Here is a 23,864-nt window from a genome sequence, read left to right on the forward strand (position 1 = left end):
TCTTAAGAACAAGGCATTTGCTTCCGAGTCAGTTTGCCTCCACTCTGTCCCAGAGCCCGTATCCGCTGATCCTCAGCTTTGGCAGGAGCTCGGAGTGTTCTCCCTGCCGTGTCCGTGCCCGTTTCCTGCCCATGGCTGACGTGTCCCTCTGTCCCCCAGGCTTCACCAGCTTCATGCGCAGCCCGGTGTGCGAGGTGTCCAACCCCCTGCACCGCGAGGTGCACCAGGACATGGAGCAGCCCCTGTGCCACTACTTCATCGCCTCGTCCCACAACACGTACCTGAGCGGGGACCAGCTGCTGTCGCAGTCGCGGGCCGAGATGTACGCGCGGGTGCTGCAGGCCGGCTGCCGCTGCGTCGAAGGTGGGCTGGGGCTGCTGCTCCGGGGGCTGCTGCTCCGGGGGCTGCTGCTCCGGGCACGAGGCCAGGGCCAAACACCCAGCACGATGCTGGGCTGGCTCAGGCACTGCAGCGCTTTCTGACCACTCAAAACTGAATTTTTCTGTTACACATGATCACCTTGGGCAAGCACCGCAGGCACCAGAGAATCACAGAATGGTCGGGGTTGGAAGGGGTTCTAAAGATCATCCAGTTCCAGCCCCCTGCCATGGGGGAGCGTGGAGATCACACTGGATTTTTGTTTAAGCTCTGCATGATTTAAATAATAACAAAACATTCGTATTTTTAGATTAGTATTTGTATTTTTCTTTTCCAGAAATAAATGAAATCTTTTGAAAAAGTTAGACTCAATATTAATTTTTTATGACTAGCATTACAAAAAGTCATCTGGAGAAAAAATATTGTTAATCTCTATTTAAAAATTAATTAGAGAAAATGAACCTGAGAAAATTGGGCAATTGCCTTCTGCAGAACACTCAGCAGCATTATTTTGCTTGACCTCAAAGCTATCGCAGCTACTTCAGAGCCTGGGGAATAGCTCTGCAGCTTTCTCCTTGGGAAGTTTAACTGCCTGTAGAGGCAACAGCAGTGACAAGTTTGGTGCAAATTCAGGGTACAGGCGTTCCTTAGGAAAAGCATTCTTATGCTGGTCCATTCTACATGTGCTGGATTTGATGCTACTCTTCATACAATCAGTTATAAAGCTGCAAGTTAAATTGGGAGTGGGAAAAGATAAATTCTTTTTAAATAGTTTGTCTTCAGAAGCAAAAACTGCTTTCCCAAGATAGCTGTAAAGGTTATTTGACCTATTACACTTTGTAGTTTTATATATGAGGAAAAAAACCTCAATTTAATACAAGGGAAAAAACAGTTCTAGGATGCAGAATTCTCCTCTGACTGACTGTCGTGTTAGTCTGAGCTCAGCTGGCAGGTCAGAGGAGATGGAGTGAGAGGTGGCAAGAGGTGGGATGAACCTCGTTGGCCCCGGCATGGTTGAGCAGGTGAGCTCTGCTGGCAGCAGGAGCACAGGAATGGTTGAGATCAGAGACATCTCTTAATGTCTGACTTTTCTGGTCTTGACAGTGGATTGCTGGGATGGCCCGGATGGGGAGCCCGTGGTGCACCATGGCTACACCCTGACTTCCAAAATCCTCTTCCGGGACGTGGCAGAAACCATCAATAAATACGCCTTCATCAAAAATGAGTAAGTGTGGAGCCAGCTTTGAAGCTACACCTGTTTTTCCGTAGTTAATCCCACATGGGAAACAACCATCAAGCCCAGGGAGTGCAAATATTCCTTTAAACACATTAGGGTTGATTCTGTTGCCCTGTTTATTGCCCATGTTGTGGTTATTGTTCTTCCCATCAATTGAGAGAGAGAGCTCTGCCTGAGTTGAACCTTTGGTGCTCTTAAACTCAGTAAGGCTTTGGACAGTCTGACACTGCTGAATATCTTCCGATAGAACTTCCCACTCGCATCCACAGGGAAGTTCTCCTGAAAAATCAATACTGTGATGTTCTCTACCTACTGAAAATACTTTATTTCAGCAAGAAAATTGAAAAGCTGTCACATGTGTAGTGTGAGGAAATACTGAGGTGTGGGATAGTGTTCTGAATCTGTTTGATTTGCCATGGTGCTTTATAACAGTTTATTATGAAAACTGTGGACTTAAACCATATATATATATACACATACACCCAGCAGTCTCAAATCATGAGTGGGTGTAGAGAATTTTGAGTAGTCTAAGAGAATAAAAGGAAAATACTTCCTTCTCTTTATTTAAAAAAAAACACCCAACAGTGGATGTGTGGGAAAAAAACAACCAAGCCCAAAAGTTTGGTGTTATTGATGAGAAATATGAGGTGTTACTTTCAGAACTAAAGGAGGTGGTTCTTCATTTGGTGTGGGGTTGGTGTGGGGTTCCTTGTCATAGAACCCTTGGGCTACCAAGAGGTTAGAAAGCAGTGGGGCAAATTTGTGGAAGAACTCAGCTGTTCCATCCACAGGTGTTGTCTCTCCTCACACAGCTGTGACAGTGTCTGGGGGTTTGTTTCCAGGTTTCCAGTGATACTGTCCATTGAAAACCACTGCAGTATTCAACAGCAAAAGAAGATTGCCCAGTACCTGAAGGAGATATTTGGTGACAAACTGGACTTGTCATCTGTGAGCACTGGAGATCGCAGACAGCTTCCCAGCCCTCAGGATTTAAAAGGGAAAATTCTAGTGAAGGTAACTTGCTGCTGGGCATGTTCAGAATGCAACAAAGTCAGCTTGTGATATTTATTGTAGATTTTCTTTGGAGGACCAGTCCATACCCCTTTAGTATCTAAACGTTATCTGACAGTCCTTCCTTGGACAAAGTACTTTGGAGTGACAGAAAAGTGAAGATTTCCTGCCTTTCCCCTCACCCAGCTCTGAGCTGTGGTTCATGGAGTGGAGCTCTGTTCATGGTCCATCTGCCGTGTTTGTGGGAGAGGAGCAGCTCAGGAGGAGCTGGAGGAGGCCCCGGAGCCCTGGAGTAGGTGCTCTGTGCAGGATTAATTGTGTGAGCCTCTCAGTCCAAACCGATTTGCTCTGAAAGGAATTTCAAAGGCCAGGATGGATAGAACAGGAAAGAGGCACAAGGCAGACCTCTGAGAGGATGATTAATAGAGTTCTGCCCTATTAGATTGTCTCATTTACCCAGACACCTGGGGGCAATTACTTTGTGTGAACTCTCAGGAAACTCTGGTTCTCCCTCTCTCCTTGGTATCAGTCTGGCTACAGGGATTCACAGTTCCAGTCTGATGTTAGTTTGAACACCCTGCAGGGCACAGTACAGAGCTGACCCTGAATTAGAAGCCCTTTGAGTGCTCAGCCGTGATTTTGCATTTCACTGCGCCGGTTTTCTGGGGTAGCTGCTGGTTAATGAACTGTGCAAACGTGGGGCTGGTGTTTGAGGGATCCACAGGGAGTTGTGTGTAATGTCACTCACATGAGAAATCCCAGGGCACTGCACGAAAGGTGGGAGAGGCTGGGTGTTCTGGGTTCTTACCTCAGCTTCTGAGCTGGCTTTTCAGCACATCTGAGGTTGTAATTTCAGTGTGATCCTCCAGCTCTCACTGCTGGAGCCCTGTGGGTGCAGACTGCTGTGGAGCTGAGCTGTTTTCAGAATGAGAAATTCTATCTCGAGCATCACAGGATCCCTGCACAAAGCTCTGTCTCCCATCTCCTGCTCAATTTAAGCAGCTCTATTGGAAAAGATAAAATCAGACTTAGGAATCAGTACCTTGTTGAGAAGTAAGCCAGCTTCTCATCTTTTTGCTGTTGTTTTTGCTCTTTTTGTACATTTTCCTTTGAAAGGCAGTATTGATTCACTAGCCAAACAATTTCAAATAATGGCATCATTTTCATCCTGTAAGCGTATATAAAGAGTCATTCTAATAACACTCATGGATTTAAGCCAGTGTAAAGGTACCAACATGAAGTGAATTTGACCCACTCATTAGCAGCAGCATTATTAATTTCAAAATGCAGCCTAAAAATCAATCTTCTGCATCTTGAATGTCATTCCTGTCTCCCACTGATGAAGCAGGTAGGCTGAGAACATTTCTGTGCACTGAAGCAATATCACAGAAGTTTAGTAGGTGATTTATTTAGGAGCAGTTGGTAAAGCAAGAGGATCAGACTGGGTGCAGTAACTAACACTGACCACATGCACATTTACTGGGGGTGTGTTTTTCCTCATTTTAGGGTAAGAAGTTGCCCTGCAGCCTTGGAGCAGATGCTGAGGAAGGAGAAGTTTCAGAAGAGGACAGTGCTGATGAAATTGAGGATGACTGCAAGTTAAAGCCCTGCTTTGTATGTGCACACAGTCAGCTCCCAGAGTGTGACAGCTCTGCATTTCTTACATGCACACTCCATGTCCTACTTACAGTTGTTAGCAGAGTTTTTAATTTCTAAGTTTTTAATTCCTGTGTCAGGTTCATGCTGTTCCATAGGATTCATTTTTACTTGAAGTGCCTTATGTAAGAGACTGGTTTGAGTCTGTATAGTCTGGATGACTATTAACAGGAAGTGCTTCCTTTTTTAACTGTTTGGAGCAGGAATCTAATGTTTAGGTTGTCTCTAAGTGCATTAGCTGAGAATTCATGCTCTTCTGGAAGAGAAGGTGGGGCTTGTGAGAGCTGTGAGGCAGAGAGAGCCCATGGCCAGGTCTGTGGGGGGGTCTTGGGGGGCTCTGTGAGCTGTGTTGGGAGGACTGAGGGGAAAAGGAGAAGGGAAAGGGCAGTTAAACCACAGGTAGAAGAGCAGAATCAGGCAGGATTAGGCAAGAAGTCTTTTCTTGCAGAGGAAGGAAATGTGTGACCCTCAGTGTGCAATGGGGTGGACTTGAGCGTCTACTCGAGCTGGGTTTCCTGGTGTCTTTCAGGGTAATGGTGCAACTCAGCACCAGGTGGAATCTTTTATACGAACAAAACTGGAATCTCTGCTAAAAGAATCCCAAATCAGGGACAAAGAGGATCCTGACAGCTTCACTGTGAGAGCCCTGCTGAAGGCAACTCACCAGAGTTTCAATGTGAACCTGAAGCAGGTACGTGGGCTCTCCCTTCGCAGCCCCTGTGAGGATTGGACAGGGCCATGTGTTGCACAGTGCTTCAGATGAGAGAGCCAAGAGCTTAGGAACTGGATGCAAACTCCAGGGACATTAAATACAGAGTGAATTTTCTGTGGAGATGTGCCTGCTCTGGAACCAGTGTAGCCAGAAGGGTCATGTGTGTGTAGCTCTGCTTTTTGCATGTCTTCCCACTCCATGGGGTTTATGTATTCCCTGTCAGTTTTTCCAAAACTGGCCCTGGGAGACTTTTCCCTGAAGCCTTCCTTGATGACAGAAAACTCCCTTGGCCTGTGCTGCTGCTTGAGGTGTCTGGGGAAGGTTTTGCTGTGCTGGGAAGGGGCTGTAAGAGTGAAGGATGAAGCATCTGCCCCAGGAGAGGGGTTATTTCAGACTGGCTTTGCAGCATGACCCAGTCACTTTGCTGGTTCCTTTTGGCCTCCAAGGTCAGAAAAGTGGGATTGCAGAGAGCAGACTCCTCATATCAGTAAATATGGTCAGAGGAGAGCATTTCAGTTTCATTTTGTGTTGAGGTAATTGCATTTGACAGGCTCCCTGGTATTGGGGAAGGGACTGGCCCCTGGAGAGCATTTGAGGCAGTCTTGGTTAAAGAATGCAAATTTCCATCGGGGGGTTGGATGTGACACCTGAGATTGCCCATCACATGTCATCCACATGACCAGAATACTGAGATCCTCCAGTAATGCCAGTGCATTATTCAAACATCTGTCAGGTAATACAAAGTGCTGGAATTTTCTCATTGATTTATTTTAATTTATGAAGGAACATTTAGAGATCTCTTCCCCTGCTGTGACCCATGTGAAGGTTGTTTTTTCCAAGGGTCTCAAAGAAATTCAGAGCTGAATGACTAGGGATAATAAGTTAAAACAATTGGAAGATTAGTTTATAGCAGTGTTGAACTAGATGGGAAAAAACTAACTGGTTAAACATCATGCTGCTTTAGTGCTTGTGTGGCTCATGAGCTGCCTTTGAGTAGTGCTGTCACAGAGCTCTTTTCTGGGAGTTACTGTGTAATTGATGGACCAGAAAGGGAGCAGTTGGGATATTTTCCTATTTTTTTACTGGTCATTTATATTCCTTCTTTACTGATCTGCCTTTGATTTTCCCAAAGAATTGCTATTAAATGAAATAAAAATCTGCTAAAGATTCTTTCTACATGTTACAGAGACTTCCAGCCTGAGCTCTGAGCAAATCTCTGAACACAGGTTATTGATTTTGCTGGGCCCCCAGTGCCCTCACTGTCATGAAAGCCCAGAGTGACTCCAGCTCAGCACTGAACAGGGAGTAGCTGGAGTTCATAGCACTGAAGTACTCACCCAGCTGAAATGCTAGGGGAATATTCTTCAGTTTTGTTTTGCTCTTCAGAAGATGAAGAGCTGTGTGTTCCTGACAGAAGAAGCGAGATGCTGCCAGGAATTATCCAGCTGATGTCTAGGGGCATGGCTGGCAATGTGAAACTCAGCCTGCAGGCTGCCTATGAAAAGTCCACATTTATCTGCTAGGAGATTCTTTTTCCTCTCCCCTTTTCCTTTGTGGCTGCTTTCAAGAGCACTCAGACGTCTTGGTTTGTTGTTTCTTGCCTGGTTTTGCTAGACTGCTTTTTCTACATGGTTTGTTGTTGTCTTGAGTGCTAATGTTAATATTTTTCTTTACAGTTAGAGGATTCTAAACAAGTAAGTAGACAAAGAAATTAGAAAAGTCCTGCAATGAGATTTTGGATTTCAATTTGTGTGCACAGATCAGACTTTAACTCACTTTGTCTCATTTGCAATAACTGTACTTTCATGGTAGTGAACATGGCTGACGCACAAGAACTTGTATGAGGTTGAAATTCTGTCTTTTAGAGACTGTAGCAGACTCTTTAAAGACATTTCTGAAGGTATCTAGTTACACTTTTTATTGCACTTTCTCTGCACAGAACCTGGACACAAAAGAAGGAGGAAAAAAGTCTCACGGTCGATCATTAATGGGCAACTTTGGTAAACACAAGGTGAGTGGAATAAATGAGAGCTCAGGTTGCTGTTCTGGGACTGGCAGCATTCCAGAGACCCTGGCAGTGTTTTACTGCTCCAGACAAGCTTGGTGGGCATGGGGGCAGTGAGGAGGGAGCCTGTGTGATCACACTTGGTGTCTTAATACTGTTCAGAAGATTGAGAACCTTTAAGGATGAACAAAAACATCTCACATGACTAAAATACCACCTTTACTTGTGCTGTGGAATTGCTGATTTTCTGATCAAACTTGAAGCAGCAGAAGAGCAGCATAGACAAATGTCTTGGCATATCTTGTTTCCCACACAGCTGACGGTGTCTGCTTCAGTCAGAGCCCAGTTTTGCTGTGTCCCACCCTGGGCAGTACCATGCTGGGACTGTCCCTGCTCCCAGGGGCTGCTGTGGGCAAGTGCTGGCTCTGTGCTCCTGCTCTGTGCAGATGTGTTCTTCCCTGATCTCTTCCTGGTTTCCATGTCCTGGTTATGTTTGTGCAGCTGCTGGGGCGGGCTGCCTGCTCTGCTGCTCTTCAGTGATGTCTGCACCGACCCAGGCAGGAGCTGAGAGCTCTCATTTCACAGCTGGGCACGGAGCAGCCCCCACGAAGGACAGTGCACACGTTTCCTCCCGTTCCTATATCCTGACAAATGTGCTCCTGTCATCTGCCTGCCCTATTCCCACACTCCCACAGTGCCTTGTTGAGCCTTGGATTTACAGCCTCAGCCTGAGCTGATCCAGCTGCCAGCTTCCTTCCTCCTGGAGTCAGTGAGCGCCCTAGAGTGGGTGACTGAGCAGAGGGGCAGCTCTGCAGCCCAGTCCCTGTGCCACCAGCAGCCCCTCTGCCCCAGCCTGCCAGACCCTGCTGTTCTTGGTCTATGCTAGCCATGGTGAGGGCTGCAGCAAACTCTGGGATTGATAATCTGAGCAGTTTTTTATGATTAAGAGACATTCCAAAGAATTTAATCAGCCATCAGTCCATCTGCCCTGAAGCCAGCTAGGAGCCATCAAAAATTCCCTAAGCAGACTGTATCAGACTGTATTTACACTTCCGTTCCAAGCTTACATCAGTTTGAAGTGCTGTGTTTCCTTGAGCACCTTCAGCTCAGTGCAGGTTACTCACTCAGGGTGTGGTGAGAGCTCCAAGTGCCTGTGGTCCCTGAGGGTGGGCACTGCCCACAGCACCCTGTGCTTGCTGCTGGAGTGAGATGTCACAGGCAAACGTCAGCCACTGGAATCTGCTGGTTATGCCAAGGGCTGGAAAGTCTGTCAATAATTTAATTACTTCAGCTAGTTATCCTAATGGATGTAGCAGGTTGGAAAGCCAGTTCGTTTCACCTCTGCTGAAAAAAATAAGGGTGTATACAGATTTTTTTAAAAACAGTGACTGTATTGTAGGCTGAGGCAACAGGGACATCCCGTAACTGCCCCCTGATGCCTTTCCAGCTGAAGGGATGCCTGGGAAGACTGGTTACTATGGATATTTTGCAGATATAGAATGATCCACCCAACAGTGTTGATATGTGACATTTTCAGCCAGCTCTTGTGCCAAATGAATAACCTCCTTAAAAACTACCAGGGGAGGGACAAAGACACTAAAATTGGTAGTTCCTGAAAGTTAACTGCATGGAACATCCTCAGTGCAGACCTTCAGACTCCAAAGTGAACCATGCAAATGATTTCCAATACAGTCAACTTCATGTCAGCACTAAACACAGCAAACTAAATTATGTTCAATACTGTGTGTGACAAGAGGAGGAAAGAAATCTGTGCTCAGTGAGCTGTATGCAAAAGGATAAGGAGCTCCTAGTTATATTAATTACCTCTTGATGAGAAGGGAATTAACTTACTCTCACTTGAAGCTGTGTTTAGTGTTACAAAAGATGTAATGCTGAAATTGGAAACTATTAAATCATAGGTGCTTATGAAAAAGGGATTTTTGAGGTTTTAATCTTTTTTATCATAGCTATTTTCTTTATACTGCAGTAATTTAGAATCATGTGAATATTTGTATGTGGCTCAAAAGGGAGTAGAAAGATGATGTTTGAGCATTTTGCCCAGACTCTGTTCACACCTTCACTAAAGAATATGTTTAACTTTCTAAACTGGGGGGAAGCACAGATGGGCAGAAGCAGTGCTCTGTGCATTTAGACCCTGCTGTGTGTTGCTGTTTGTTAAATACGACACAACCACTGGGATTTCAGCAGGAGCAGTGCCCTGGAGCCAGGGAGCAGCATTGTCCTCTCGTGTTGGGAGGGAGCAGGGCAGGCACAAAGCACACAGTGGCCTGTGCTGGACAGACCCTTGGCAGAAATAACGCTGTGAGGCCTGGCTGGGTTGGCCAGCACACAGAGCTGCTCGTGCTGCAGCCTGGGCCCCTGCTGTGGGGTGGAGTGGTGCTCTGTGCTGGCTTTCCTTCTCCACAGCAGGGAAACTTCTGCTGGCCTAGCCCCAGGGGTCAGTTTTGTCCCTGGAGCTGCAAACCCAGCTTGCCCTCCTGCCCAGCAGCAGCCACGGGAAGGGGGTGTCTGGAGCCCTGACTGACGCAGCCGTGCTTGGCTCTTTCCCCACAGAGAGCTGCAAAGGCAGCAGGCAAAGCCCACGGTGCCTCGGACGACGAGGACAGCCAGCAGCACCCTCCTGGGAAGGAGCCAGGGCAGCCCCACAGGTGAGCTGGGAACCTTCAGGTAAAGCCACAGGCTGCTCTCTGCCATCAGCGTGTGAGGCTGTGCCAGAGCAGGTCACGTGTGTCACATGTGTCGTGCGTGTCACACATGATGTGTCTCACACGTGACACAGCTGTCGGGGTGGGTTTGCTGTGAGCCCCGTGTTTTGGCTGTGTCACCTGTCACAGGCTGCAAGCAGCAATGACCCTGAAACTGCAGAGAAGTGACAGTAACTGCTCATGGAAAGATGCCAGGCCCCATTTCACCCGCTGCAAACAGTGCTCAGAGCAAACTGTGCAGGTTAAAGAAGGTGTATCACAGCCCAGGCAACCTTATTGCATCTGAGAATGGAAAGAAAAAGCAATCAAAAAACTGCCACTGAGAATGTGTCTGCTGTCACTGAAATGCTCCTTGGTTTTGTCTAGAACAGCCATGGTGCAGCTAATTCATTATGTTTTAAATGAAACTTTGTGTGGATGGGCTGTGGAGGTAGAGGAGAGCTGTCATCCCAGAACTCTCAGAGGTTTGTCACATGTGGTTCCCTGCTCACAATTGTTCACTTCCTTGTTTGAAAGAACAGAAAGGGGGATTGAGAACAACAGAAAGGTGGATTGAAATATGCCTTCAATAGTGCAAGTGCCTGGTTTTGTTTGGTTGAACCCTGCAGGCTGGCCCGCCGCAGGAAGACGGTGAAGCTGTGCCGGGCCCTGTCTGACCTGGTGGTGTACACCAACTCCGTGGCAGCCCAGGACATCGTGGATGACGGTACGGGGCTGCCACGTCCCTTGTCACTCGTGAGAGAGGAGGGGGCAGAGTGCTGCTGTTGCTGTGGCATGAGGGCAAAGCCAGGGCCCAGTGGGGCACTCCCTCCCCAGCAGTGACTCTCCTGGCCTCACTGCCAGCAGAGGATTTCGCTGTAGGTTCCCCAGAGCCATCACTAGGGGTCTGCAGGAGGAAAGGCCCCAGCAGGCGTTCTTGAGCTTGGGCTCTTTAGCTGGAGCTCTTGCTTGCCTTTCCTTTCAAATCTGCAAACTTGAGGGGAGAGCAACAGACCCTCCTGGAAGCGGGAGCTGGTGCCCTTCAGTTACCCAAGGTACATGATTTGTGTAAGACAAGACAATCTATCCTTGTAACGCTGGACAAAATCTCACGTTGCCCTCAATTAGTCCCCAGGTGATGAGGTGTGGGCTCAGGCCCCGTGCCCTGGGATTGTTTGTCACCTGTGTGTCCATTGTACCATGGCACAGGCTCCACAGGGAACGTGCTGTCGTTCAGTGAGACCAGAGCCCACCAGGCTGTGCAGCAGAAGGCTGAGCAGTTCATGCTTTACAACCAGAGGCAGCTGACCAGGGTCTACCCCTCAGCCTATCGGATCGACTCCAGCAACTTCAACCCTGTTCCTTACTGGAATGTGGGCTGCCAGTTAGGTAGGAGTTGCATGAAAGACTTCCTTCCCTTTTGGTGCGTGTGTGCTAAGTAACACTGTCTTCATTAATGCCACCTGGCTTCTCTCTTTCAGTGGCCCTAAACTACCAGTCTGAGGGACGTGTGATGCAGTTAAATGAAGCAAAATTCAGGGTAAATGGCAACTGTGGTTATGTCCTCAAACCTCAGCAGATGTGCAAAGGTAAGGTTCCAGTGTAGTTATCACTGTAAATGTCAGGCCTTTCACAAAGTGTCCACAGTGAAGGCACAAGGAAGGAAAATGCAAACAAATATAGAATCTTCCATATTTCCATGCACTCATAGCTCTTAGACTTGTACTAGTGTGCAGTCCCTTACTGTGATCATATGTATATATGTATATTTTGAGGTCTTTGTCTTATTAACGTGTTAAAAGAAGTAAAAAGGGTCCTAGGATGACCAGCTGCAAGAAAGTAGAAAAAGCTCTGCAGTGGCCCAGGAGCAAGGCCATCCAGGGCTTGGTCCAGCTCTGTCTTGGAATCACATAAACAAGGGCTGCTCAGCTCAGAAAAGGTTGTAAGAAAGAGAATGAGAATTTTAAAATTACTGAACAGCTGCTCCATACTCATAGTTTCTTATTTCTGACTGAATTTGTCTGTGTTTGTCTTGGGGGTGATAATTATTGTCCATGTCTTTTTCCTTACACTCTCATTCTTGCCATCTTTTAGGCACATTCAACCCCTACTCTGCTGATCCACTTCCTGCCAGTCCTAAGAAGCAGCTTATTCTGAAGATCATCAGTGGGCAGCAGCTCCCCAAGCCTCCTGACTCAATGCTGGGGGACAGAGGAGAGGTGAGATGCTCTGGTCCCAGCAGATACTTCCACGGGAGCTCCTGGAGTGATACCTTCTCTTTATTCAAATATACCAGTGCATTTCAGATATTGTCAAGCTTTTGGTCACTAAATACTACATTTCCCCCAGCCTGTATCCTACTCATGATGTTTAAGAACTGATTTGTTTTGTATTTTAAAAGGTGACTTTTATGAAAATTAGTGACAGCTGTCCATAACTCTTGATACAAACAGTACATCAACATGGACTTCATGGAACCAATTCCCATGATAGTGCTGCCTGAAAATTCATGTCAATCAAAGGGGTTTGAATTCTCATATGAATTTAAATCAACTCTCTCCATTATTTTTTTTTTTAAATTCACCTTCATTCGTATCACTGGCTTGTTTTTAAAATACTGTGCTTTTGAAAAACAGATAATAGATCCCTTTGTTGAGGTGGAGATTATTGGGTTACCTGTTGACTGCTGTAAAGATCAGACCAGGGTGGTGGATGACAATGGTAAGATAATCTAAGTGATTTCTTTGAGTAAAATATGAAATTATTATAAATGATTCAGTGTCTGTTACTGTTTTCTAAATTGCAAAGCATCTTATCTGATGAAATCAAATGATTGTATTTTAACAAATTATTGCTGCTTCCCAGACAGAATTTCTGGTGTGGGGAGACAAAAAAGTTAGAGGTGAAGGGTGGGAGTTGTTCCCCACATTGTCTTTTAACTGAATTGTTCTTAAATCTCCTTTGTGCAGAAGTTGCAAATCTATCTATGTCTGTATCTGTATCTATCTCAGTGCCTCCAAGCAGCAGCTTGCCTTGGGTATCCCTGCTGGCTCCCAGGCCGACCCATTTTGTTTTTAAAGCAGTGCTAGGGGCAGATGTGTCACATTTAGTGACTGACATGATGGAATTTTCATTGCTGCTGCTTGTGTCCTGTGCCTCTTGGGAACTAAGGCAAGCACTCGCCATGGACTTGTTTCCCAAAGTGTGTCCTGTTTGCCTGGCAGGGTTCAATCCTGTTTGGGAGGAGACCCTCACCTTCACCATCCACATGCCCGAAATCGCCCTGGTGCGGTTCCTGGTTTGGGACCACGATCCCATCGGGAGAGACTTTGTGGGGCAGAGAACTGTGGCCTTCAGCAGCCTTGTGCCTGGTGAGTCCCCCTGTTCTCCTGGGCATGGAAATCCACCTTCAAACCCAAGGAGGATGTTACCAGCACAAGATGATAGATATTATAAATGTTTATCTCTGTGACTTGATGTGAAGCTTGGACAACTCTTCAGCTCTCTTAGGGTGCTTCATGCACCATTCCTCAAAGGAGTTTGGTTGTCTGTGCTTTTGGAAATTACTGCTGGTGTTTTTTATAACTTGGATGCAATTTATAATGAGGGCTTGGAAAACCTGTGAGAACACCAGAGAAGTTTACTAAAGGCACAAGGTGGCTTCCTGTGTATACATCACTTTTATAGGCAGTCACTGCTAGCTGGGCATAAAATGCAAACTGCTGGTTCTTGGTGGTGGTTTGTGTGGAAATATTTCTATTTCTGTTTCCCCAGGCTATCGCCACGTGTATTTAGAGGGGCTGACAGAAGCTTCCTTATTTGTTCATATAATCATTAATGAGACCTATGGGAAGGTAGGTACAGATGGAAATTTACATCTTCCTTCTGATAAAAATGGATTTGAAGGTACCCCAGAACCTCTCAGGATTTTTGTTGGAGTGCCCAGGAGGCTCAGAGTGTGTGGGGGGGTTACACCACACCATGACTCCACTCTTGGTGTGCACATACTTACAGATGTTCTCACTGTTAGCACCAAACAATTACCTTGTCTAGGTACAGGAGGTACATTTCTTTAGTGTGCTAAACTGGTCTTATTTTGGAAGTAGATCTTGAGAACTGTAACTGCACCAGAACATGGCATTTGACAAGCTATTTTTAGCAGCTAATTTAATTAATTTAAATAAACGTAATTTAATTTTAGGTTCAAGTGCATGAATTTTGGTTTTCTGCAAGTTTGCTAATTTTAGAATGTTTTTAAAGTGAAAGTGAAAGCACAGTGCTTTTTCTGTGTTTTCAGCTGCCTCCCTTAGCTGTTTCCATTTGGAGAAAAGCAGCACAAAGAAATTAAGGCCATGTTCAGCAGGATGCTAAAGTAAAATAGCACTTTTGCAGTGATTTAAGAAATGAAGATAAACACAAAAATCCACAAAAACCTGACCTTTGTGAGGTTTGAGATTGCAGAGGACATTCAGCCCTCAGTCTTTGTGCCTTCTGAGAGGATGCAGAGAATGTCATGACAAACATGAACACAAAGCTGTGCAGCACCCACAGCAAGCTCAGGGGAACAGGGAGAGAACAGCAGAGAGAAGGGCCCAGGACTGAGGTTTGCTCTTGTCCAGATCTTCTCCCAGCTCCACTTCCTTTCTCCTCCCTGATCCCATCAGATCACTGGATGGGATCACATGTATTGATATGTGCACATCTGTGAAATCACATCCCTTGGGGAGGGTTTGCAGGTGCCCGTTTGGCTGCTGCTCTTGTAAGAACAAATATGCTCAAGAAAACCAGTAGAGAGTAACTTTAGAGGGGAGGCAAGAGGAGCAGGAGGGGACACCCACTGGGATTTGGTCTCTGTCACTGGGTCTGTTCACCTGATGCTGCTCTGAATGAATGATGGGCTGCATTGTTGTTTCTAATTGGCTGAGTTTGCATCCGTGAGGGAGATCTGGGGGACACTTAACATTAAACTAATCAATAGTTTGAAATGCTTTGCTGTAGAGTGGTTCTATTTACAGCTGATGCACTGTTACTTTATTTGCTTGTGCGGCAGTCTTGAAAACATGAGCCAAACGGATTTGCATTTCTTTTTGCCTTTCAGTGGAGCCCTTTAATCCTCAATCCCAGTTACACAATAATGCACTTTCTAGGAGCCACAAAGGTAGAGCTCATGAGCATGCACTTTGCACTTGCTGGGCACAGACTTTCCAGTCGTTCCCAGTCGCATGATCTGCAACTGCCAGACTTGCACCACTCTCCATGCAGGCTCTGAAACATCTGAATATTGCTTTGATGAAAGCCATGCATATAAACCTCCACGTTAATGTGCAGCCTGTCACTGCACACACTTCCTAGAGCCTTGTCAGCTCCCATTAGGAGACTGAGCAAAGCCCTCTTGTAACTGTGCCAGGCTGCCATCCTAATGAGGAGAAAGCCAGGCATGCATGAATCCGTGGAGACCTGTGCTGGGAGCTCCTTGGTCAGAGTAGATGTGAGTGGCTTGGTGTGAATTTTTGCTTTGCTGCATTTTGAACTTTGTCATCATCACTCATAAGCACTGTGAGAGCAGCTCTGTGCCTCGTGCTCCCTGTGAGTGAGTGTGAGCTCAGCCCAGACCGTGGTGCTGTTGTCCTTGCAGAGCAAGCAGCTGATCGGGCTCCGAGGGCTGTTCTCCAAGGCGCCCAAGGCGGGCGCTGCCGAGGCCAGCGGGCACCACGTGCGGAAACGCTCCATCGGCGAGCGCATCCTGCGGCGCACGGCCAGCGCCCCGGCCAAGGGCAGGAAGAAGAGCAAGATGGGCTTCCTGGAAGCTGCTGAGATGAAGGACAGCACCTCCGAGCCAACAGACCTGAAGGACAAGGAAGGGGTGGTCCGGCGGCCGAACCGGAGTTGGCAGGCGCGTCCTGCGTCCATGCCTGTGGACAGATTCCTCATGGTAGAGCTGCCCTGCCCAGCAGAGGACACTGCCCAGGAGGCCAAGGCAGAGGAAAACACATTTGGTAAGAGGCTTCCAAAATTACTTTTGGTGTAGCAAGTTGAAATAGTGTGTTCAAAAGGATTAGTGCTGCAGCCTCTGTGCAAGTAGTTTTATTCAACTCAAGGAAGAGTCAGTGGGCTAAATCACATCTCTTTAATATTTGGTCAGCTCCTTACATAGGTGACACCTGGAAAGGTGTCTACTCTGCAAACCAGGCACATGAATTAGATGTGAAGATGATACAGCTCAGCCGTTCATCACAGCAGCTGTGACAGTTTCCTGCGTGTTTCTTCCCAAGGGTGCTACAGACAAGGAAGCTTACACACTTCCAGCAAAGGAACCCTTTGCCAAAAGCACAGGCCCTGGGAGGCGATCTAAAAAGCTGTCACAGGGTTGAATCCTGCCCCTTCTTAACTGTGAGAGGGGTGGATCCTGTCCCTTAGAGCCTCTGTAAGGCTTGGTTCATACCCTATGGAAGATGCTGTCCCAAAGAGATCTCTCTTCCTAAAATGCTCTGGCTGAACATGTCTCTGCTGCTGCGCAATTATGCCAGGGGGACAGGGTGCTGTCTGTTTTCTCCTCCATTCTTTATAGAAAAAAATAAATCTGCAAATCAAGGAAATGTGCATCTCTTCCACCCTTCTCTTGGAGTACTGGAAAGCCTGGGAACTGTCCAGATTTTGGAGATGGGCATTTAATGCCATGTTCATTAGCAGCAGTTCCTACTCCACCAAGGGGTTCAGTCGCTGCCAGTGAATGGTCGGGGCTCCCCTTGCTTCTTTCAAGAGTACCTGATTTCTAGCAAGCATTAAAACCAGTATCTGTATGCCAAGTTTACTTCTTTAGTCCCTGTTTAATTAAATCTCCAAGGGAGTGAGTCACAGAGCTCAGATCTGGCATAGAAAGACAAGAGGATTTGGTGGAGAAAACATCCAGTATGTATATTTTGAGGAATTCAAACCCTTGCCCTTGTGAATGCTGCTTGCTGGTAGAAGATGCAAATGAAATCCTTGTATTGTAACACTTTGCGGTAACCACATGTGTAAAGCAGTCTGGAGTCCATCTACTCGATGCTTTTGACTCAGCTTGAAGCATGCATCTTGTTTCCAAGTGTTGTGTGTTTTAACAGAGCTGTTTTGTTCTGTCTTTATTGCCACGCTTCTTTATAGTACAAATGTGACTAGGAACACAGCTGAAGGTAATGCCACGTGCAAGCTATGATGTGGTACCTCATTAACATTACTTACAACAAATATTACATCACCTGCTTGATGTAATAGACATTCCAAGGAAGTTTCAATGAAGTGCCTGCAGTTGTATTTTTCCATTTATTCATATCACTCAGATAATTTGTACTAAACCTGCACAACCCCATGATTAAGTTCTGTCACAACTGTACCTAATTTTGCGTTCTCCATTTGTCTGTCTAAGGACAAAATAGCTGTTGATAGACAGAGCAGAGTCTTGTATGCCACTAATATGTTCCTCATTTAATTTAGCCAACAGTGATGACAATACAAATGGGAAGGAAACGAGCTTGAAAGAACTGGTTCTTCCATGTTCGGAGCAAAAGGCAAATGCTTTAAATTTAGCATCTCAGTTCAAGAAGGAGAATGACCAGAGGGATTCTACAGCTGACTCTTTAGTACCACCTCCACAGGAGCAACCTGAACATTTGCTTTTTGCAAATGGTGTAGCTCAAGCAAATCACCTCATGGACTATCAGGAGAATAATCTTTCTGATGGAGCTGTCCCACTAATGCAGGACTCTGACTCTGAACTTCCCACAGAAAAATCACACCACAAAAGCAGTGCAGACAGTAAAAAGGAAGATGACACAAAAGGGTCTAAGGAAGGGAAAATCGCTCTCATGGGGACTTCTCTTTCTCAGAAAGCAGAGGTGGAGGATCACAAATACAATATGAGGAAAAGCACTGCAGCACCTCTTTCCCTGACTGATACTTCTTCTGCTGTGTGCTCTGAGGACCCTGACTGTCACCCCACAGTGGCCCTGCAGGACAGTGACATTTCTCACCTCATTGATGAAGTCTCTCTCTCGACTGAGAGCGAGCTGGACAGCGCTGTGTCCGCTCTCATTGGGCAGTTTGATGGCACAAATGACCAAACTCCCCTTCCCCCTGTCTCCAGCCCCCATGGCAGCAGCAGCCAGACCCACAGGCGGGGGGCTGCACTCCCACACGTGTTGGCTGCAGACCTGAGCAGCCCCTGTAGGCACAACTTCACTCCCACAAAATCCAGCAAATCCCCTTTATTCTCCACTCCAGATACAGCCATGTTCTCCAGCCTGGAGGATGCAGAGTATTCCACGTACGCAATTATCCACGAGGCATCTCCAGCTTCTGAATGTAACAGCCACAGGGAATTAGTGTGCAAGGAAAGATTAAATAGTCTAGAAAATAATTTGCCTGGCTCTCCTTGTTCTTCATCCCTCTCTATGCTAAACGCAAATCCCAAAAGGAACTGTGGTACAAAATCTGGACCAAGCTGGGGAGCCCCTGAGTGTGCCAGTTCTTTTGGTTCCAGCGGCCTCATCTTTGAGGAGGCACTGGGGCCCGCTGTCACTGGGGAGCACTCGGACAGCAGCAGTCTCGTAGAGGTGGATGGGGACTCCCAGGACCTCCTGGTCACTGCCTGTGAGTACAGACGGGAGGACATGAGCCAGCTGGCTTCTCCTCTGAGACTGAGGCAGAAGCAGGACCCTGGGCATGGTGGTGACAGGACCTCAGGGAGCAGCACCACTGCCGGGCTCTGTGCTGCTGCCCGGCACTGCTCCAAGAACTTCAGGACTGCCGGGAGCCAGCTCCCTTTCCCCTCGTGTGAGAACGCTGGGTTTTTGTGTCAGCAGCACTCAGAGAAGCACAAGGATGCAGTGCGTGCCCCCCAGCTCAGCTCAGCCTGCCCGCTGCTCCCGGGGGCTCTGCCGTTCCCCCCACACCCGGCCATCCAGCAGAGCAGCCCCTGCAAGTCCAAGAGTCTGGGAGACCTGACCTCGGAGGACATTTCCTGCAACTTTGAGAGTAAGTATCAGTACATCAGCAGGAGCTTCATCTCCTCAGGCCTGAGGGACAGGAAAGCGGCTGCCACGCAGGGCGTGAGGCCGCACTCGACGGACGCGCTGACGGAGCAGCTGCGGAAGCTGCTGTCCCTGGAGCAGGAGGACAGCCGGGAGTCCCTGTGCTCCAGGCAGATGGACGAGGACTGCTCCCGGGCCCTGGTGAGGAAGCTGTCGTCCCGGAGCCAGAGCCGGGTGCGGAACATCGCCAGCCGCGCCCGGGAGCGGCAGGAGGCGGCGGGCAAGCCCAGGCCCTGCGACGGCAGCGGTGTCGGCGGGGTGGTGCTGCGGAACAAGGCCGCGGGGCCCCCGCACGCCGCCAACAGGCACTCCACCGGCTCCTGCATCGGCCGCTACCTGCACGGCTGCCCCGGCGAGCGCCGGGGAGCGCCGGAGGGCGCCTGCTCCGCCCTGCAGCGCGGCTGTGGGGACGGGCTCTGCGGGCACGGGCTCTGCGGGCACGGGCCCGGCCTGCGGCTGCCGCCCGGCGCCCAGGAGCAGCCCGAGGTCTACTTCTTGCTCAGGCTGTAGGCTGTGCCGAGGTACAGCGGCGGGGCTCCCGGCTGCTGCACTGCAGTGAACCGGCCTAGTGAGGAGCTGTAGGGAGGGTTTAAGTTATTTCTAAATGCAGTTTCATGCCCGTGAATCAGTGGAGATTTAACGTGCCCCTTCCTGTCAGAGCTGAGGGAAGTAGGAACCACCCTCCGGCCGTAGGGCTGCCTTACTTTGGGCCAGACCTGAGGGAGTGCGGGGCCGTGTGTGCATTTGTAGCATTCTGTGTCTGTAATGCTGTGCTCCAAAGCCTGACATTGCACTGAAGGCAATACTGGTTTCCTTGTGTCTTGTCCTCCTGCTTGGAAAAACACTTTTGGTGATCACTTTTGGCCTTTTGTGAGGATTCTCCAAAGCACTGTGGTGTCTGGAATGCTGGACTGGGGCTTGTTCTGCCCAACAGGCAGCAACCCTTCATTAGCATCACTTGTTCTGAATTGTTATTATTAATTTTACATGCTTTCATGTATGAACTGTGATTCTACAGCAAATGGTTTGTAGAATTAGGGTTAGTCCAAAATTGTGAGTCATGTGTAGATTTGTCTTCTGCCCTCTCTACAAAATATGACAACAGTTGTCTTCCTTTTTGGTTACTGTGTTGAATGCTGATTTGGGACAGAGTGGAATGTGGGAGTAATTCTGCTTTTATGAATGAAAACACTTAATTTCTGCTTATTTCGTTATGTATTTTTGCTTTTGGTTGTGTGAGTAGCTTTGATACAGCAGATCCATTTTCTGTATATTTGTAATTTTATTGCTAAATTGTCGACAGTCAGTGGAATATTTAAAGCTGACATGGTAGAGTGACTGTTTTGACTGTTTACCATTTTCTTTGAAGGCTGAAAGTGAAGTGGGTGAAGGATTCTCAGACACCTGAAGCTTCCCTGTAGGGAACAACATAGCTTTATTTTGGTTGGAAGATATTCTTTGCCTTTGCTGTAAGTTTTTCTGATATGTCAAAGACGTACCTTTTACCTCTTTCTTTTGTAATGCAGAGTATTATTATTCTTGAAAACATCATTAAAATAGATTTTTAAGCACTTGGTTACATGTTTTCTGAAAAAGGTCTATTCAGCAGATAGATTGGTGCTGAATCCAGCAGCAGTTAGTGACTGCACACACCTGTCTTGGCAGGAGATGCAGGAAGGGAAGATCCTTCATTTCACATGGTGGTTCTTGGCTGGAGATGGCAGCTGAGCTCTGGTCTCCCTTGTGGATCAGGAGCCACATTTGAGTCTGACTGTTCCACTTAGGCTCTAACACAGAGTTGCTGTGTTATCGCTTGGGAGAGAACAGTGGATTTTCTAAACAAAGAGCATTTTTCCATGGAGGAACAGAACCAGACACTGGATTAATCCCTTAAGATTTGGACCTGAATTTCTGTCTCATACCCAGGATGCAGTTTGGGAGGTGTGGCTGAAGCCTAGTAAAAGTGCCTTGTAAGGAAGCAAATGAGAAGCTCTCCATTGCAGGAGGTGAAAAAACTTGCTTTAATTGGAATTAATTTAGGAAAATTGTGTGATGCTTGCAGGAGGTCAGGATAGATTATTGCAGCACTGTTTTAACACGTAATCTCTTATACTCTCCTCTTAATTTTAGAAGTTAATCCGGATGGGGACAGTGACATTTGGCTAATGGAGCAGGGCAGGGTTTCTGTAGAGTAGCTGGAGCCAAAGGCACATCAGCCTCAGTGGTTTTTACTGTCTCACTGGACTTGGTGCTTGTGCGGTTTTCCCCTCCTCTCACTGAGATTCAAATTCTGTTTTGTTTGCGCCAGTTTGGTTTTGGTGGTGTAGCACTGGGCTGTGCCAAACCTCCTCAGCTCTCAGTGCTGGGGCCTCTGAGCCTGGAGGGACTGGAGTCAGAGGATCCAGGGAGTTCCCAGCCTTGTTGGGATGTAGCACAGGTGAGAGGGCAGAGGGTGCTTGTGCCAACTCCCACTGATTGCTGCTCTCCAGGGCTCTGCAGTTTGGGCCTGCACATGGAGCACTGAGGAAGGACCATTCTTGTGTCTGTTTGCAAAGGTGATGGTAAAACAGGGAGGTTTCAGTCTGCAGAACCTACATTTCAATAGGTTGTATTTAGAATTGGATTTGGTCCTTAAACACGTGTTTTAACACATATATCGTTTTGCACATGTAATACATTTGGATTAAATTTAGTATTTTGTATTAAAGCAAGTGCACCAGGTGTCTACAAGATAATCATTTGACCATCTCTCAATTTGCTAGAAATGGAGATCATTCAGAGCTTGCAAGGAAGAAGATGAGATGCAGAGGAGCTGAGTCTGTGCTGTCCTTGCAGCACAGGCAGGTGAGGATTCCTCCTGGGGCCAGGACAGGGAGGGGTCAGACCCTCACAGCTTTGGGGGCTGTTCTGGGCCTACTGTTAAATAAGTGCTCAAGGTTTCACAGGATTAGGAACTGGTCTATAAGTGTATAAAGATGTTGAAACCTCAAAATTTCAGTTTCTTTTTCAGATCAGAGTTGGTATAAACAGTAATTTCTCCTTTGCTTAGAACTCTCCGTATTGCTCTGAATCTGGAACTTGCAAATAGTAGAAATGTAGGGCAAGGACAAAAGATGGAACAGAAAGCTAAAGGCACCATTTATTTGATTAATTTGTAGTCTTCTCTGTGCTAATTGGGAGGCTAAGGTGAACTGGAGATGGGCAGATGTCACTCTTCAGTGAAGTCACTTGCTGTAAACCCATTATTTTAAGGGAGATTTACTGCATTCTATACCAGGTTATAGTCTCAATTCCAATGGATTTTATATCTATTCAAGATTTCTATAATCTTTACATATATATATTTACATATATATCAGTATATCATGTTTCTTCAGTTTTTAGTTTAAGTGAACAAGCTTCATTTTTTTTCATGGAGTGGAAGCAATATAAACAAATGTACCTGCTGCCAATCTAGCTGCTCCAGCGGGGATGTTCCTGCCATGAAGCTTTCCTGGGATACCTGAGCCACACTGCTGGTCCTCCTGTGCCTGGGTGATGTGGTGTTACTGGTGAGTACTGGTGATACCAGCCCCAAGCTGGTATGGGGCACTCTGGGTCAGAAGTGTTTGTGTCACTGTGAATTGGTGCTGCAGCAGCGATTTGGGGTCCCAGAAAATCCAGCCTGGAGGTGACATGCTCTGTGCAGCAACTCTGAAACTCAGTGGGAATGGGACACTTTGGGAAAACTGCAGATGCCTCCTTGTCCCGTTTTGTGCCCTGGATCATAAACTGAAGGGACACTGAGTTAGGAAATTCAGCACTTCCAGAACTCAGTCTTTAAACCATGGGAACATCTGGTGTGTGGATTCCAAGCAGCCTTGTTTAGAGCCAGGGGTTTCAGACATATGGGTGGAACAGACCAGCAATCTGCAGTTCAGACATCTATAAGGCCATTCAATTTTAGTCCTCTCCCAAAATTAATTAAACTGTCTGAACGAGGCTGCAGCTTGTTGAAAATCCATCTAGTGAAGACTTTTTTTAGTGCAGAATCTGCACCAATGCAAAATAAACAATTACTTTTGCCTACGAAAGGCTAGTGGCTCACATCCTGGGTTAGCAGGCTTAAATTGCTTTGCTAATTTATGAAAGAAGGCATAAATTAAGCTGTTCGAGAATCTGCAGAGAACAGATGGGTTTGGAATATTACTTTTGAGAAATTACATATTTTCTAATTCAAAACCAGAAAGAGTCTCCAGTTACATTTATGTGGCTGTTTACTGGAATATCAACTGCCCCTGCTTTAACCAGTGGTACAGAATGTTCCAGGTTTTAGGGAGCCATTCCACATTCCTCACTCCTGGCACGGGAGCCCCTGTGCTGATGCTTTGGTAGGAGGACTTTCATCCTGAGTTTCCCATTTGCATCTTAAATAAGATTAAGCTATGTAAGAATAAAACATTTCATGAAAGAACAGCCAGATTTTCACCCAGGAGCATGCTGGGTCAGTTTTGTTCTTGGATTGATGTTCATTTGGATTTGTTTTGATAAGATTTTAATGCTGTTCATGTTTGCAACAGGGAAAATCATGTGCAGGACCCTCAGTCAGACACGAGGCAGTGACACAGTGATTACACTGATTACAGATGTGCTTTAGATGTGCAGGGGGAGAAATAAATTGAATTTCTACCAGAGATTATCTTTCGAAGTCCTGTGTTGGTTGAGACAGAAAGAAATTAAAATGTGCAGTGCCTGGCTGGCCTAGTTGAGGTGGAATTCTGTGTGTGTAGAAAGTCATGGAAGTGGAAATATCTTCTTTTGCATGTGAGTTTAGTCTAGGTATGGACCAAAGCAGGAGTGTTTGCAGTCCAGGTGCAGCTGAGTTACCTGGCCCTCCCTTGTCTCTGCTCCCGGGGCTGGCCTGGCAGATGGACGTGGCTGTGTTTGTGTGTACGGGGGGCTGTGGAGGGGAGGGAGGGCAGCTGTAGCTGCTGCAGGGCTTTGTTAGTCCTTGCCTTAGGAACAGCTGGGGTTCTAACGTGAAAACCCCCCGCAGCAGAGCCTTGCCTTTGGCCTGGCACTGCTGCAGTCCCAGCAGCGTTTGGAGGGTCCA

General features: G+C 47.1%; 1 protein-coding gene across 11 annotated transcripts in view; it reads left to right on the plus strand.

Annotated features, from left to right (window-relative positions):
• PLCH1 (phospholipase C eta 1) overlaps window positions 1-20,348 on the plus strand; it is a 57,916-nt gene extending 37,568 nt beyond the window's left edge. For 5 of the 11 annotated variants that reach the window (XM_032119921.1, XM_032119923.1, XM_032119922.1 and 2 more), the window contains 18 exons: window positions 160-363; window positions 1,483-1,603; window positions 2,458-2,629; window positions 4,133-4,240; window positions 4,812-4,973; window positions 6,671-6,688; window positions 6,934-7,005; window positions 9,574-9,668; window positions 10,334-10,431; window positions 10,914-11,093; window positions 11,186-11,293; window positions 11,799-11,923; window positions 12,341-12,425; window positions 12,929-13,075; window positions 13,479-13,558; window positions 14,803-14,862; window positions 15,340-15,700; window positions 17,178-20,348. In XM_032119921.1, coding sequence (XP_031975812.1) covers window positions 160-363; window positions 1,483-1,603; window positions 2,458-2,629; window positions 4,133-4,240; window positions 4,812-4,973; window positions 6,671-6,688; window positions 6,934-7,005; window positions 9,574-9,668; window positions 10,334-10,431; window positions 10,914-11,093; window positions 11,186-11,293; window positions 11,799-11,923; window positions 12,341-12,425; window positions 12,929-13,075; window positions 13,479-13,558; window positions 14,803-14,862; window positions 15,340-15,700; window positions 17,178-19,282 — 4,301 coding nt within the window. In that variant the 3' untranslated portion in view covers window positions 19,283-20,348. Of the gene's footprint in view, window positions 1-159; window positions 364-1,482; window positions 1,604-2,457; window positions 2,630-4,132; window positions 4,241-4,811; window positions 4,974-6,670; window positions 6,689-6,933; window positions 7,006-9,573; window positions 9,669-10,333; window positions 10,432-10,913; window positions 11,094-11,185; window positions 11,294-11,798; window positions 11,924-12,340; window positions 12,426-12,928; window positions 13,076-13,478; window positions 13,559-14,802; window positions 14,863-15,339; window positions 15,701-16,847; window positions 16,877-17,177 lie in introns of all 11 variants that reach the window. The other 6 variants (XM_032119925.1, XM_032119924.1, XM_032119931.1 and 3 more) reach the window with 4 other exon arrangements.
• The last annotated feature ends 3,516 nt before the right edge of the window (window positions 20,349-23,864 follow it).

Source organism: Corvus moneduloides, chromosome 10 (assembly GCF_009650955.1).
Source record: "Corvus moneduloides isolate bCorMon1 chromosome 10, bCorMon1.pri, whole genome shotgun sequence".
Taxonomy (NCBI): Eukaryota; Metazoa; Chordata; class Aves; order Passeriformes; family Corvidae; genus Corvus; species Corvus moneduloides.